The following is a 15,896-nucleotide window of genomic DNA, read 5'->3' as shown; positions in this document are numbered from 1 at the left end:
ACGGTATGAAAATCAATAAAAAACAACTAAAATGTATAATTTTGACTCCAAATGGAGTAGTTTTATTATAATAATGAAATATGATCAAGTAGATAATAACAAATAAGATCAATAACAATGTAAATAAGATAATAAAAAATAATCCAAAGTCAAGTATGTACATTCAATATAAAAACGGTCAAAAATAAAGTAAAGTAAAAATTTTCGTGCGTTGATTTTGTAACTAAAATATTGAAATCATTGCCAAACAAACATTATTTGGACAAAATCCACTTGGAGTGTTGTTTTAGTAGCGTTATGGCCTTGTCTTTTAGAAACTATTCAGAAAAAAAGACCACCACAGCATTTTATGAAGTTTTTTAAAGGCAGTGTTTTAACACACAGCTCAGCCGAACCCAGTACCGGGTCCATCGGAAAAAAGAGGTTAATTCATTGGTTTGCCTGGTTCAACATCGTAATTACAAATAATATAGTTGTGTCCCTTAAATGTGAAATGAAAAAGCACAGTCTGAAGAGTAGAATCAAACTGTACCATGATGCAGGTTATATCCTCACTGATCAGTATAATTTAATATGACAACAAACAAAGCTAAAACTATTGGTTTTGCATGGCAGCACACAGTACGTTGCTGGTTTACAGGTGGGACTACCCAGTCTACCTGCGTGTGAATGGTACGGAGCAGCTGTTGATGTGTTGCAGTCACTTCACTTCATTAGTGTTCAGAATGACAGATGGCATTTGGAAACGTTCCTCTGAGCTTTTTAAATGGTCTAAATCTACAAAAGACACACAGAAATCAAGAAAGGCGTACTTATGCCTTATCCATTATCTTTGCATTTATACGCCTTTTCGTACGAACGGACTGAAAGATGGTTCAGACAGAAAGCAGAGCAAATTTTCACCTTTGCGTCATTAGTGCGAATTTGACTGATGGACCGTGCACCTTGTGCACTTTGTGTTTCTGCACCCCAAACAGCCAATGAACCAACTGTACAGACATTAGTTGGAAGCTAGCTGGCAACGGACACCGTTGTGTGTGTGTGTGAGTTTACCAGTGTCTGCACTTACAGTATACAGTATATAGTGTTTTTCTACCTGCATTGCCCGAGGACAATTTGACATATGGACAGGAGGAGCGAGGGATCAAACTGCCAACCCAGTTGACAACCCGCTCTATGTGCTGAGATGCCCTGTGGCAAGGTGCTACATTGGCCAAACAAATACATGCAGACATACATTACTTTGTGACAGTGTATTTCTGCCACCATTATAACTTTTCAGAGTTGTAAAAACCCATCGAAAAATATTGCGAACCTGATAACATTCATGGATTTACTACCTGAAAAGGCTTTCCTTGATCTTAATTCATCGTCTCACCAGTAACTGAACAATGTGCCCACTCCAACCCAACCCCCTAAGTATTAATGCAGAGTTGTTTTTGGTCTGAAAGTCTGCTCAGCATTCCGTGAGTGGGTAGGAGGTACAATCATGTCTCAGAACGTCTTCTTCACATACAATACTTTTGAGAAATATCTCCGAAGGAATAATCCACCTGCAGAGGTCTGAAAGGACTTGTCTTTCAGAGTGAACATTTTATTTTTGCCCATTGTTGTGTTAAAATGAAGTGCTTACATTTCAAACCAGTAGACACTTACAGCTTTTTTTGACAAGAAAACACCAGACACGATGTTCACTTGATTGGATTAATTATCTCAAACAAGTTTTAATTCTCGTCCTTTCTCTTTCTCTACAGGTGACCAAGACTATCTTTGCCATCCTGCTGGCTTTCATCATCACATGGACGCCGTATAACGTCATGGTGCTGATCTCAACCTTCTGCCAGTCTTGTGTCCCTGACACCGTGTGGGCTATTGGCTACTGGCTGTGTTACGTCAACTCTACTATCAACCCGGCTTGTTACGCACTGTGCAACGCCACATTCAAAAAGACATTCAAGAACCTGCTGCTGTGCCAGTATAAAAACATCGGTACAAGATGAGATGGAGGAGACTGAGGGTGGGATGTATGGGGAAGGGGCAGAGGATGGAAGAGGGGGCAATATTGTTGAAAGGTGAGTTCTGGAGAACAGAAATGGATGATTGAAGGGATCCTTCTAAAGAGAGAAGCCATCTGCAGGAGATGAACTGACTGCCTGTCATCTCTATTGGTACTAAATGTGAGTGTAAGCCAGTGATTCTTTAACCTGCCCAGCTCCCCCTAAGATGAAACTAATCACCACGCTTCTACCTGATATGACAGATGTGTTTCCAACATACTCTACGGGAGTTCAGGAATAGCTTCACCACCCATTAAAAATGACGTGTCACTGCCGTGGTAATTATAACAGCAAGCCATGCTACAGCTATAATCACAACTACAGTCAGTCAGTATAGATGTTAACAAGCCTCCACTAGTTATCTTAAAATCAGCTGCGATTATACAGACTTGTAGCTGAGAGTGTGCACACTCAGTTGTAACTAAAAACATATTATTATTATGCCGTATCCTTGCTGCATGTTAGAACTTCCTCTGTGGATCAGAGGGAATACATAAAGTATTAGTTGCTCAAAACTTACTGCGAAGGAGTGGAAAAGTAGGTGAGGAAAAAAAACACACACCGTGACCTTTTGGTGGTCATTTTTATAGGGCAAGTGTAGGGCAGCTGTCGTCTGGAAACAAAATCTATAACTGGTGGTGATGTTTCTTAAATTTTATCTGATTTATTATTTTTTTAAAACTCTGATTCTGTAATGTAATCTATGGATACAATAGACACATACAACTGAAATTAAAATAAAATAGAAAGTAAAAAGGAGAGGAGCGATGACAGAGACTTTGACTGCGACTGAAGACAAGGCAAAGGTGGAGGTGGACAGTAAGGAACAGTTGACATAGTGGAAGATAGAGGAGAAGGTAGCAGCACACAATGAGGGAAAACATAAGGTAGCATTCCACACACTGTGGCAGCCATGTAGGAGGTATTTAGCTCAATTTTAAATAAGATAATTTTGCTTCTAGTATCAGTTTGTGTTTCTGTCATTCCACTTCATAAACCATCATATAACAATCTGGTTTGACAACCATCAAAGTCTTATTTTCAATAAATTTGCATACTACTGGCATAGAATGAAATAGTAGTTAGAAATAGTTGTAGCTAAGCTCCATGTCTTGAAACTTTATATTAGTTGCCTGCAATTTGTTAGCTAACAGTTGTTAGTTAAAGGTGCTAAATTCCAAATTCAGATCATATCTGCAGTATGATTGAGGAATTGCTTCCACACGGCTCTCAACAGCACAAACTGTGCAAACAATGGCAACAGTGCTGACAGGGTGGGCGTTACACTTCTGAGATGACGCCGTCGGTCGGGACGGCTGTAACTGCCACATGAGCGCAGTGCAGAGATAGATTAGCTAGCAAGAGGGGCACGTGCCGACGGCCCGCCTATCTCTGCTCAGAAAGACATTAATTTGTTCAGTGCTCTTGCTACAGTGGTATATTGGACCATAGTCCCCTGGTTATATGATCATGTAAATTTGTGTGTCGTCTGCATAATGATTATTTTGTTGTTTTACATAATCTGAGCTGGCGGAAGCAGGTAGATGTTAAACAGAAGAGTCCCCACAAGCCTTGAGTAACTCCAACAGACACACAAATTAACTAGGATTCAAACCAGTTTGTGCCACAAAGTCCCACCCGGTGTTCCAGTCGGTCTAGTGATATGTTGCAGTCGACCTTATCAAATGCAGCACTGAGATCTAATAAACGCTACTGAAATTCTGCCACCGTCTGTGTTTAAGTGGATGTCAAAAACAGCTTTTTCAATGATTTTACATAAAAACGGGAGGTCTGATATGGGCCTGTAATTGTTCATTGGTGACCTGTCTAGATTGTTCTTTTTTAAGAGTGGCTTGATGACTGCAGTTTTCAGGGCCTGTGGGGAGTCACCCGAGAGAGGAGATGTGTTAACAATTTGTAGAAGATATGAGGCTATGCAATTTGTTTTTTTAAAAAAGCCTGTTGGTAGAATATCAAGGCAGCAGGGGAAGGATGTCAAATGTTGTAAAATGTCCTTCAGGTGTTTATGGTTTATCGGATAAAATTGTGTCATGGTGTTTGCATTGATTTTAAGTGGACACAGGGACAACACACATCCTGTACCTGTACTTTTCATGTTCAAATCAAATATCAATTCCAGGAGTCGATAAGGGGCCAGGTGGGGTGGAATAGGGTCATAAGAGTGTTTTATGTGTGATGATTACTAAGTTTTCCTCTTAAATCAACAACTATTCCTTTGTGAGTCATGAGACAGGGTTTTAGGGTCTTAGGCCTTACAGGAGCACTATAGATTTTTATATATTTCTTCTGTCCAAATGAAATGTTTGATCAGATGATGGCATTAAATGAAAGTGTAAGAGGTCTACATATTTAGGGCGTATCCTCTGATGACCATGATATAGCATGTACAAATTTGGCAATTAGTCATGAAGCATCCAAGACACAGAGCGTTCATCCTCTGAGTACGGACGTGTCACGTAGTTTTGTGGCAATCTGCCATTTAGATTCTGATATACCAAGTTTGATGGTAATGTGGTAGTAAAATGGAGAAAATTTGGTTGACAAACTAAACTAATCAAAATCATTATCTTTGACTTTATGCCTGTTCAGAGGCAACAGCGGTTTATTGTATTTTCCCTTCTTGAGCCCTTTTCTTTGTTTTAATGTTTCCACACATGCCAAGTTGAATACAGGAGATGAAAGGCAGCAGAGCCGCAGCCTGATTGTCTTTAGTCATACTCTGGTACCCATGCTGGTCTGTTTGGGGGTTAGACCGGGAACACTTAGTGTTTTTTAGTATTTTGGTTGATGAGTGAGATCATTTAGAAGATAATCTTGGAGTGGCATAAAGGAAATGTGTTTTTTGAGGCAGACGGAGATGGAAAAATGAGTGAAATGTATTGCTGCTCTTTTCCACTGCGGCTGACTGCTAATTGGTGAAGCATCATGCTGTCGGTGTTCTCTCTCTATGTGGGTCTGTTCAGGTCCTCCGTGTTTTGGATTTCTTATTCTCTGGTACCTTTTTTCAGTTTTTTTCAGATCAGATTTGGTTAGCTTGTCCAGATTCAGACTGAGTCCAACATATTGGATCTGTGAATGTCCTCTACTGTTTTATAATGTTATAGAGTTATATTGTACAATATTAAATGTCTAGACTGCAAGCTAATCTTTTACAGAGTTGGTTTGTACGGTGTGTAGAGGGAGGGGACGAAACAAAGACAAGAGCTAAGAGGATGGGAGAGAGAGAATGGAGTACAGCTAGAGAGAGAGAAGGAAAGAGGAAACATCTGGATGGGAGGAAATGGAGAAGAGGGAATTCGGTAAAAGGAATGACGAGCCTGAGGAAGAAAATTAGGCCACAATAGGAGGAGAATAGAGGAAGTACATGAATTCCTCATTAAGTCCTGGGCTCCCATCCCTAATGCTCATGCTCAGACAGACAATTAGACAGACTAAAAACACAATTATTCATCTAAAATCAGGATAAAATCCTGTCTTCCAGAACCATCTTATTAGTATAAAGAATTCTTAAGTTCTTATTAACCCTCTGAGACCCACAATAGACCCATTTTAGTCTTTTTTTAAAGGGGGTACAGGGGGTCTTTAGGGGGTCAACAGTAGATGTCACATAGAAGTGGTGTACATCATCTGAAAGCTTGCAACCTGGAGATTAAGAATTAAGAATTACATTTTTCGGCGATTGGATGGCGAGCACTTGTGTTGTGTAAACTGCTCAGAAACCCCCTTATTGTCAATCTAGCTAGGAAAGCCATCCATCCTCTGAAAGCTCTAGGTCTTTAGTTTGTGGCTGTAAAGTTTCATGAGGCTGTGATTATCCTAGAGGTCACCACAGGTCAAGACCTAGTCAAGCACCTATTGCCCAGACTGAAGAGAAAAACACGCTATAAAAAGAAAACCACGACATCCTGTTCCACCCTGGGACTGAAACATAGGACTCCGGCTGCCCTCTTAGTCGATCATCCTTCTCTTCATTCAAGGAACCAGTAATCTAAAGTGTCTGTTGTCTGACAAATTCAACACAGCTTGTTGGCAGTGTCCTTGGTGGAAGATCGGTGCATATCTGGAAACCGTAATGCGTTGTGACACGGAGAAGTGACAGAATGAACTAATCGCGTTTCACTATGAACAGTGTTCAGGATTAGGTGGGCTTAAAATGACAAGAAATATATGTTGAACAGAAAAATATGATATGGTGTTGAAAAGGAAATTGCAATGATTCTTAGAATAAAAAAAGAAAGAAAGAAAATGTATAAAACTGCACATCTGTAGACCACCAAACAGCTGTATGTTTGTGTACATAAACCAGACTCTCATCCCACCACCATAATCAGCCATGAATGGTTGATGACATACCCGTCATTGATATTGATATACATGTCAATATACTTCCATCCTGTTTGTAAATCAGAGCTAAACTAAAAGAGGAAACCTCACAGTGTGAAATCTTGAAGTGCTGCTTCAAAGGTTGAGGTGAAGCTGGGAGAGACCACGTCTGGACACATTAGTGTTTAAAGTGAGGTTCGTGGTTATATGGTGACGGCCTTTGATATGAACTTTGCCGACAACAATGTCAAAATAAGAGGACAGAGGTATTATTTGGTGGCGACGTGTCACAGCAACCAGCTCAGAAACTCTCAACACTTTATAGAGTATTTTTCTGCTACAGTTTAGTTAAAGGCTCATCATAGGAATTGTGAATATTTTTTTTGACAATGGCAAGACAGGAGTCCTCTCATACAGATATCAAAGGGGATAAAATCAAACAGGATCAAATCAAATCAAACGGTATCAGATCAAACAGGATCAAATCAAATGTGATCAAATCAACTCCACGTTTGCTCGTTAAACAGCAAGCGTGGAGGCAAAGGTGTTGTATTTAGTCTCTTAATTAATCAAAAGGTGTGTTTTGGACGTAACGTTAATTAAACCAGAGTGTCCTCTCCCATTCCCTTTAAAAGCCAGGTGCGCCTGCACATTGGCATATTGCTATTTCAATGGCGGATTCAGCAAATCAGACCAAACCGTAAGGGCTGAGAGGAAGCCTCTGGAGGCTGCATTACGCATGCGCTTGCAGAGGAGACATCAGCCTCAAAACGCCACCGTTTAGGAGGAGAGGGACCGCAAACTTTGAAGTAACCTACGTGGACCCTCAAGACTTAAAGAAATCCAAACAAGACATTTTTTTGCCACTATGCCAGACTGCTAATGTGTGGAGCCAGACCTTTCTTTAGTGCTGACACAGCGCTGTGGAGATACTGTAGGTCTGGCTATGTGAGACTAGGTGAATCATCAGCGCTCTCCTGGGAAATTTTGTTTGATAAACTTTAATCTCAGTGAGGCACTTCCCCTGCTTATATAAAGTTATAAAGACTTATCGCCTGTGTACATAAAAAACTATGGCAGAAAAGTTAACTACCTCTCCCAAAGTGCATTCAAGCCAGAAACATTCAATCACAGATATTAAAATTTAGTTCACAAACTCAAGAAATAACCACTGATTGGCTTTTTCACCACACGGCTAGAGGCTCATGGGTATTGTAATATTAAAATGAAACACAAAACATGATTTCTCAGAAACAAAGTTGAAATAATAAAAACTGGTGGCCAAAACATAAACCTATGTGATTGTTACAGTCACACGACTTTGTATAATGCAACATTGAGGATATTGTTTAGAGAAGAGATTAAAATGGGAATACACGTCCAGAACCAGCGGCTCTTCCCACTTTGTTTCCTCGTGGTCTAAAGGCTTTGACACACCAAGCCGACGGTCGGACAGTTTGGGGCCGTCGGTGAGCTTCTGTACAGTTTTTGCGGCGTGTCCCTCACCGTTTGCTCTAGTCTATCGGAAGTTGTTTTGGCCTATTTAACCTAACACGTTGAATGCTGTGAAGCTGTGAAGACGCGTTATTCTGTATTCGTCATACATATTTGTCAAAAGGGAAACCGGAAGACCGAGGATGGCGGCTATACAAGCCATTGTTATGATACGTACATGAAACAAAGCAGCGTTTGTCCACCGTTTTCACACCACTCTCACTCACCACTTAGCTTCATTCCAGATGTTCATGTCACTGTGGAAATATCCGTATGTTGGAATGATCAGATGAGATGAAGATGAAAAATGAGAAGAGCCCTCTGTGTGATTTTACTCGTCGGCTTGCTTTCCTCACTTCTTCCGTTTCTCTTCTCGTGCACTGATTCGCAGCTCCACCGCTGATTCAACATGCTGAATCAGCCGAATAGCCTCCAACACGGGCAGACTAGAGCTGCAAGAACTAGGCCGACAGACACTCACCGACGACCCCAAACTGGCTGACAGCTGACCGTTGGCTCGGTGTGTCAGGGCCTTTAGTTTTTAGATTTACTTGGTTAGGTTTAGGCAACAAAAGTACTTGGTTACACTTTGTAAAAGATCATGGTTTGGGTTCCACCGTACGTAGACTTTATCGCTCTTTATACTGTGTCAGTTGCTCTAACCGTCTAATAATGAAGAAGATGGGATTTAGTTGAAAATCTGATGCAATTCATACGCTAAGGGTGCATCGGCGCATTGATGCATTGAAGCATTGATGTGTTGGTACGTTGGTGCGTCGGTAGGCCTATTTATACGCTCCTGAGCTCAAGATGAGTCATCAAAAGTATTTAAATATTTCACAGGAGTAATTTTTATTCAATATTTTAGGTATTTAACAAGAGATTACATTAAATCAGATTTTTTTTCTGGGATGTTCCTTCTTTTATTTCACAATTTAACCTTAATTTTACCCTAAATGCAGCGTGATGTGGGTTCCACGCCCAAAAGACGGTTGTTATAGAGTCATTTTAAATCCAATTCCTTCATTCTGACTAAAATTGAAAGTTTAGCAACACTGCTTCGCTCTACGTCTTTATTGTTGCACTGACATGAACTGTATCACAACACTGATCATTTAGAATATGACTATAATTTTGAATATAATTGTACAACTGTCAGAACATGTAGATACAGCGCAAGAGACATCATGAAGTGAAAACATTCCCCTTTTCCTTGTCAGTTGTTGTTCTCGGTGAGAGACTCATTGTGTTCTCTCTCCCCTGCAGTATCTCTTCATTTAATCATTTATTCTTCACGCTCTCTTCCACCTCGTCTCATTTTCATTTCCACTCTCGCTGGGTTTCTATTTATTTCGTTAAGTTTTTTGCCTTGCAAATTAGAGAACATTACAACAAGTAATTGCCCTGAAATTATAACATTTGAATTAGGCTACATGGCAGATATGAATTTATAATTATCCAAAAATAATAATTAACAAGATCCCTATTACATTGGCCTTTCTCCACTGTGGGCCACCATGTCTTTGCTCATCCTGTCTGTTCACATTTGTACTCCTCTGTTGATGATCTGCAACCCCACATTCTTCTTATTCAGTTTTTTTTTTATTACCAAACTTTTTTACTCAAGTTCTACTACAATTCAAACTTCAGATTCAATCATTAGAACCAGAGTTTGTGACAGTATTTTTGAAAAATCTCTTTGTTTGTTTTCTCGCAATGAGAATAAAGCCCGTATCGTGATTGGAGCAACAATAAGAAGTTGAGAATGGCTGCTCGGTGTGAGAGAGGGAGTGGAAAGAAAAGAACAAATATCACCAACAGACTGCAGGGCATGATTGGCAGAAAGGATCACTGCTTGGTTAGCTGACATATTTAATTGACAAGATGTGCAGAATAAATGGATGACAGCAGAGTTTAGGGAAATTGGACTGACTGCCTGACTTATTTACTGACTGAAAGAATTAAAGCTTCACTAGGCACGATATTCATGAGAAAGTCCATCCATCTTAAACAGAGAAGAGTGTCAAACATTTAACAAACTTGTTCACATTAAATTCTTGTAGGAAACTGATATTCTCAATCTTATAAAGCCCCTTCAAACTAAACTAAATGTTTCTCATTGCCTTTACAAAGAATACATAATAAATCGGGCTGATATGATTAATATGTTTAATTATTGTTACCACTATAATTATGTGCAGCCAGGGTTAGGGAAAGACGATGGGACCCTTCATCATCCAACTCCGTCTCACGTCAGTTCGTGAAGTAGTCACAAAATGTAATCTATTTGATTCTCGTACATAGACACAAATTTCCCTTTTTTTATGACGCTCAGCACGACTTTCAACAACGTATTTTTTGTGCGTTTTCCTACAAATGTCCAGCAACACGTGACGCACGTGTCAATTTCTGCTCCAGTCTTTTCAAAATAAAACTATTTAGTTAGGTTTAGGAAAAGATCAACTTGGTTAGGTTTAGGCAACAAAACTACTTAGTTATGTTTAGGAAAAGGTGGCGGTTTGGGTTAAAATAACTCCAGAAGTGACTTAACTTATGTACGGAAGTTACGTGGCAAATAAATCAACTTTGACTTCTGGTTACTTCTGGTCTCCTGGGCAAAATGACATCCTCCGTACGAAGCGTTCTCTGCTCTTCCCGGTTCACAATTCTGTGGATTACATATGAATTGAATGAATTTGTGCTGACTATCATGAAAAAAAGTATGAAATTCATGTCTATGTAGACGAATCAATACATTACATTTCGTGACTATTTCACAAACTGCTGTGCGACTGGGCTTCATCATCAGGGTTAAAAGAAGAACTACTTGCTTATGATTGGGGAATTATTATGGTCACGGTTAAAAAAAAACGACAACATTAGGTTATCCCGGTGGTTTAGGGTTTTAGGACCCAGACCATCTAACGATAGCATCCCCTTGTTTGAGTCCTGGCAGCGACCTTTGTTACATGGCATCCCCTCTTCTCTCTGTCAGCTCCTATTATCTGTGAGCTAAAGCTCCATTCAGAAACGTTTCAACATGTCTGGTTTGCTGGTGTAACTTAGCTTCTTCTGAGCGGAGGTGTCTTCAGGTCCATGACCGCACTTATCCGTCTGAGCCCCGGGAGAGAGAGCAGAAGTGTGTGGTGGAGTAGTGAAGACGGATCAGGGCAGAGTCCGACCCACGGGGAGCATGAAGTGCTTTGATGCTGCGAGCGTACAGTAGGTCTAACCAGTATGATGGAGGTTTCTTCACCTCCTATCACAATGGAACAAATTGCCTCCCACCTCCAAAGACCACTCTCCAACTCGACACTGATTGGTTTTCCATCGTATACCTCTACCGGGAGTTCCTGCTTATGGCTATGGCAGGAGCCTCAATGAGTACTCATCAACTGAATTGTTTCCACTGCACCACAATTCAGATATTACTAGATAAATCTGTATTATTTTATTTTCATTATGTGTTTTATGGCTGTGTTAAGACAACATGAAACAATGAAGCATTTAAGTTTGGCTTATTCGGTTAATGGTTGGTGTCCACAGGGGCGTTTTGTTTTACTGCGAGTGATCACCTCGCTTCCCACCTTTGGATGCTTGATGGGCTGCCAACAGACACAAGGCACCCGATTGGACAAACGCTTTCCCTCGTGGGCTGCAGCTAATTCGGAAACTTTCTTCTCTTATATTAGGAAAACAGTTTACCGAAATGTGTTTCTGAAAACACAGTTGATGAATCTGTCTTTCTTTTGGATCAACAACGGTTAGTTTAAAAGTTCCCTGGGAGTTTCCAGAGGCGGCGAGTCATGTTGGACTCCCCTGATTTGCATAAAGTAGTGTAGACCTCAGCTTTATGCAAAGGAGGAGCGGCCAACGTGACGCCCCGTCTCTCGACCCGTGCTGCCACGCTACCAGAATGCATTGCACTGGCTGCTTATATAGACAATGAATGGAAAGGACGGAGGCTGTGGACACGTACCATTAGTGATGCAAAAATGGGTTTATATTCATAAACGTACCACATACCACAAAATATTTATCGTAGTGTTAACTATATTAAAAATTTTAAACCATACTCATGGCTGAGGCAGCTGTCGGATTTTGCCTCGACTTGGGTAGAAGAGTCACCTCACTGTCTATAAATACCAGTTCATCCAGGCAAAGTTAAAATAGTAGCAATGGAGAACACATAATTAGAGATGTAGCTACTGCTTAAAGGAAAACAAAGTAAAGTAAGCGATTACTTTCATGAATACAGTATTATCATAGAACCAGACTATAGAATAAATCCCTGGTGGATAAAGGTGATGAGCCGGCCAAGGCCACCAGAGCCACGTGGGAGTAACTGCAGGAGAATGACTGTACGTAAGGATCGCTACAGGCAGGAAGGTCTGAATATGCCTTAACCCCACATGGCAGTGCATGTACACACTCGCCACCATGTCAGTAGAACCCCAGGCAAATTTTCAAATTGATTTACAATCATTCAGTCAGTTGGTGGAGAATCCTGAATGCTTTGGCCAAAGGTTGAAAAAGGTTTCCACTGTTGCGTGCGATGGCTAAATAGCCAATGCTCAGTGTATATATACTCCTGTATGCTGATGATCCAATGGTGCTGGAGAACCACTAGATCAACACTCTTGTTCAGTAATGTAATTTGAGTAGATTTTATCTGATGATACTTGATGACGGGTTTTATCTTCCAATCAGAAGATTTCGCACAAAATGTATTTTCCCTGATAAAACAGAATATAACGAACAAACTATGGTTCAAAAATCACTTTTTCTGTATTATAATTCAGGATGAACTGTGTACTGAACTACCAAACTGAAGCAATCGCTTGGAGAAACCTCCATCAGGCGTTTTGTTTCATTTGGTAGTTTACTGTTTTTTTAAAGATCTATATGTAAAAGTCAATGTAATGTATAATTCAAAAGGTAGTAACTAGTTTAAAAAACACCACTGTATGTTCAAATGTCCATTTGAAGCTCATTGCTGTAAATACACAACACAATAATTCTGAATATTATATCACATACTGAATCATTCCAAAGAGAGGAGACAGGGTTCTTGTGTTCTTATATGAAATATATTTACCTCCCAATGTACAGAGCATGAACGTTATAGTGATCTAAAGACATTGTGAGTTGTAGTCTTTATATTTTGTCAGAGTATTGCTATTAAAACTTCAGCTCAATGGCATCAGTTAAGTGACGACAAAACATTTTCACCATTCATTTTTCTATGTCCCTGCATTAATATGGCATATGTTTTATATCGGGAGCTGGGAATCTGTAATATAAATGCCAAACTGAAGGAAACACCCACATACAGTATAACGTCAACGTAATGTTTCCTCTATGTTGATAGCCATCTGTATATGTACTGTATATGCTTTAAATTGAATCTGCTACACGAGGCGCTAACAGAATGACTCTTTAAAGGGTAAATCAACACTAAATGTTGCAGGTGATTTGGGGGTGCACACAAGACTGAACACTTCCACCCTTAAGCTCACAAGAAGGACTCTTTGTCAGTACACAAACGGGCCTTTTCCACTACAGGAACTCAACAACCCGTTACTTAAGGTTCTGCTTTTGTTTCCACTGTTATCACCACTCTGGAGGTGAGTTCCTGGACCTACATTTTGGCTCTGCTCTAGGGGTGCCACTAAATCCAATTTCCAGATTCTCAGCGTTGTCACCGGGGTCTGAAATTAGCACCCGCCAAACAAAGAGAATCAGTTCCCATTGAGAACTGGTTCCTAGTTCAGGCATTTCATGCCTCCGTGACTATCGATTCCTCTGTATTGATGCTTTCCAAAAGTTCCACATGCACAATGACGCAACGGCATATGCACGCTATATCATGTTTCAGTTTGTTTAGAACCGGAAACACGACGGAGAGAAAAAAAAAGCGCTCAAAAGCATGGCGCTACTACTACTAAACCTGAGGGGACGCACTCTATTTTTCCCTGATAATGCTGCTCTGAGAACAACAAATCTGTGTTGAAATCAGCAGGAGGAGAGTTAGTAACGTGAGCTGTTAGCAATCGGTGGGCAGCACAGTCCTGCTTGGCTAAATAACGGAGCTACTAATGTTAACGGAGGTGCCATTGAGTTACATTATGGTGCATTCATGCTCTATTCAGTAAAAATGACTATTGCACAAAAGGTAAATTCTAATCATGATGTGTTCAAATGTAACCTGGTAAATTTAAGTTTTTGGTGAGAAACTTGAATAAATACAGCTGTTGGAAGGAGATGTGTTCATAGCAATATAAATTAGACAATAGAGAGAGTTATGAATTAACTTTCTAACACTAGCTCTAAGCAACTTATAATATTAATTAAATTAAAACTACTGATGCCAAGATTTATTTTAATCAAAGCAAATATTTAAATAAAAATACAATCATTTATTTAAGTACTGTACAGTACTGTGTACAGTACCCTCCCACCCCCGAAAATAAGTGTAATTTACCATGCATTAAATGTTTTTTTGTGTAAATTATATCGAACATTGAATTACATCAGATCTAAAATGTTATTCCTTCATTTAGCGCAGAGATTTCAAAAGTGGCAGATAAAATTTCTGAGTGGTAGACAAAAAGAAATACTTGCCAGACACAGTGGAGGCAGTGAAAAAAGTTAATTTCAGACCCATGTTGTCCCCTTATGGTGTCGCCTTTTCAGTGACATATTTTTGAGACGTTCTGGTTTTGTAAGAAACATATATAGTGGAGAACATGGCAGAACCTAGAACATGGGTTCTTACAAGTGTTACGCCCCACCCTTGGGCAGCCCTATTGGGGCTGACAACACTCCAACACTGACCCAAACCAACCACAGAAAACATACAGCCGTAACACAAGTTCAACTTAAAAGGGACTGAAAACACCCAGCTTATGCATTTCATATGTACATATATACAATACACGCTCTTTACATCCTTGTGGAAGTAAAACACCTGAGTTCTACAGGACTCATGTCCCCTCACTGGTCACACTTCACACTTCCACTCATGTTTGTTAGACTTCCAGCTGCGGTTAAGTAACTCAGGACACATGTAGTAGAGTAAACTGTAAAGTAGTTAGTAAGTAGTAACTTGTCTATAAAACTCTTAATGTACTAGTAGTGTAAGTAGTAGTAGAAGTCTTCAAAATGAAAGTACTCCAGTGATGTAACAGTACCTCAAACATACGGACCATATAGCAGTGAAACAGCAGTTTGCTGCCCTTCATGAATCACGGTTGATTTACTCTTTAAAACATCAAGTGCCGTTGTAGTCAGATCCTTTTTTTTACTTTTGCTTCCAGCGGTGGCTTTTGGGAAAAAAAACCCTCTGGTGATTTTTTTTGTCTGTATAATGCTTTATGGCTGTTTGTACTTTCTCTTCTACTTTTTCATGTAAAACACTGTTTGAATAGACCATCGCCTGGCACATTACACAGCTACTATTACTTTTTAAATGAAATGTATTAAAGATATATTCAAAGCAACTTGTGTTGATACAGAACTGTAATGCTAATAAACACCTGCTGTTGAAAGGTTGGATGATGTGTGTAAACCTTATTAATCAATATTCTCATTTTAAAGAAACTCTCCAGACATGTTTTAAGACATAAAGAAAAATAATTTATGTATATATCTAATGTGTTTTTTCCAGAAAAATTTCAATCACCTTGTTAAAAATTCTTGAAAGTACATCAACCGCTTCGCCCTCATTGAATAATCCAGAACCTATGAATATGCAAATATTGTTGGTTTCAAAGGTTTAACTTCTTCTTTATTCTATTCTTTTATTCATTGTATTTCAGAGGGACCCAAACCAGTGTCACAGGAAGCCGTATAAATATCATGACATTTCACGAACATTCCGCGTGTCATGAGTACGAATATTAGCCTTTTCACATGTCATTTGTACTCCAAGCAAACGTCCGCTGTGACAAGAAACAAAATAAGTAAGTAAACTGAGTAAAAGGTACGGAAACAACGTAA

At 39.7% G+C, this 15,896-nt stretch overlaps 1 protein-coding gene across 1 annotated transcript in view; it reads left to right on the top strand.

Moving 5' to 3' along the window:
- Nucleotides 1-5,889, top strand: part of chrm4a (cholinergic receptor, muscarinic 4a) — a 41,660-nt gene extending 35,771 nt beyond the window's left edge. Inside the window, exon 7 of the mRNA XM_074627013.1 lies at nt 1,755-5,889. Within this exon, the coding sequence (XP_074483114.1) occupies nt 1,755-2,000 (246 nt within the window). The 3' untranslated portion in view covers nt 2,001-5,889. The remainder of the gene's footprint in view (nt 1-1,754) is intronic.
- The last annotated feature ends 10,007 nt before the right edge of the window (nt 5,890-15,896 follow it).

Source organism: Sebastes fasciatus, chromosome 24, assembly GCF_043250625.1.
Source record: "Sebastes fasciatus isolate fSebFas1 chromosome 24, fSebFas1.pri, whole genome shotgun sequence".
NCBI lineage: Eukaryota > Metazoa > Chordata > Actinopteri > Perciformes > Sebastidae > Sebastes > Sebastes fasciatus.
The sequence above is the reverse complement of the archived record's forward strand: the minus strand, read 5'-3'. Positions and strand labels throughout refer to the sequence as shown.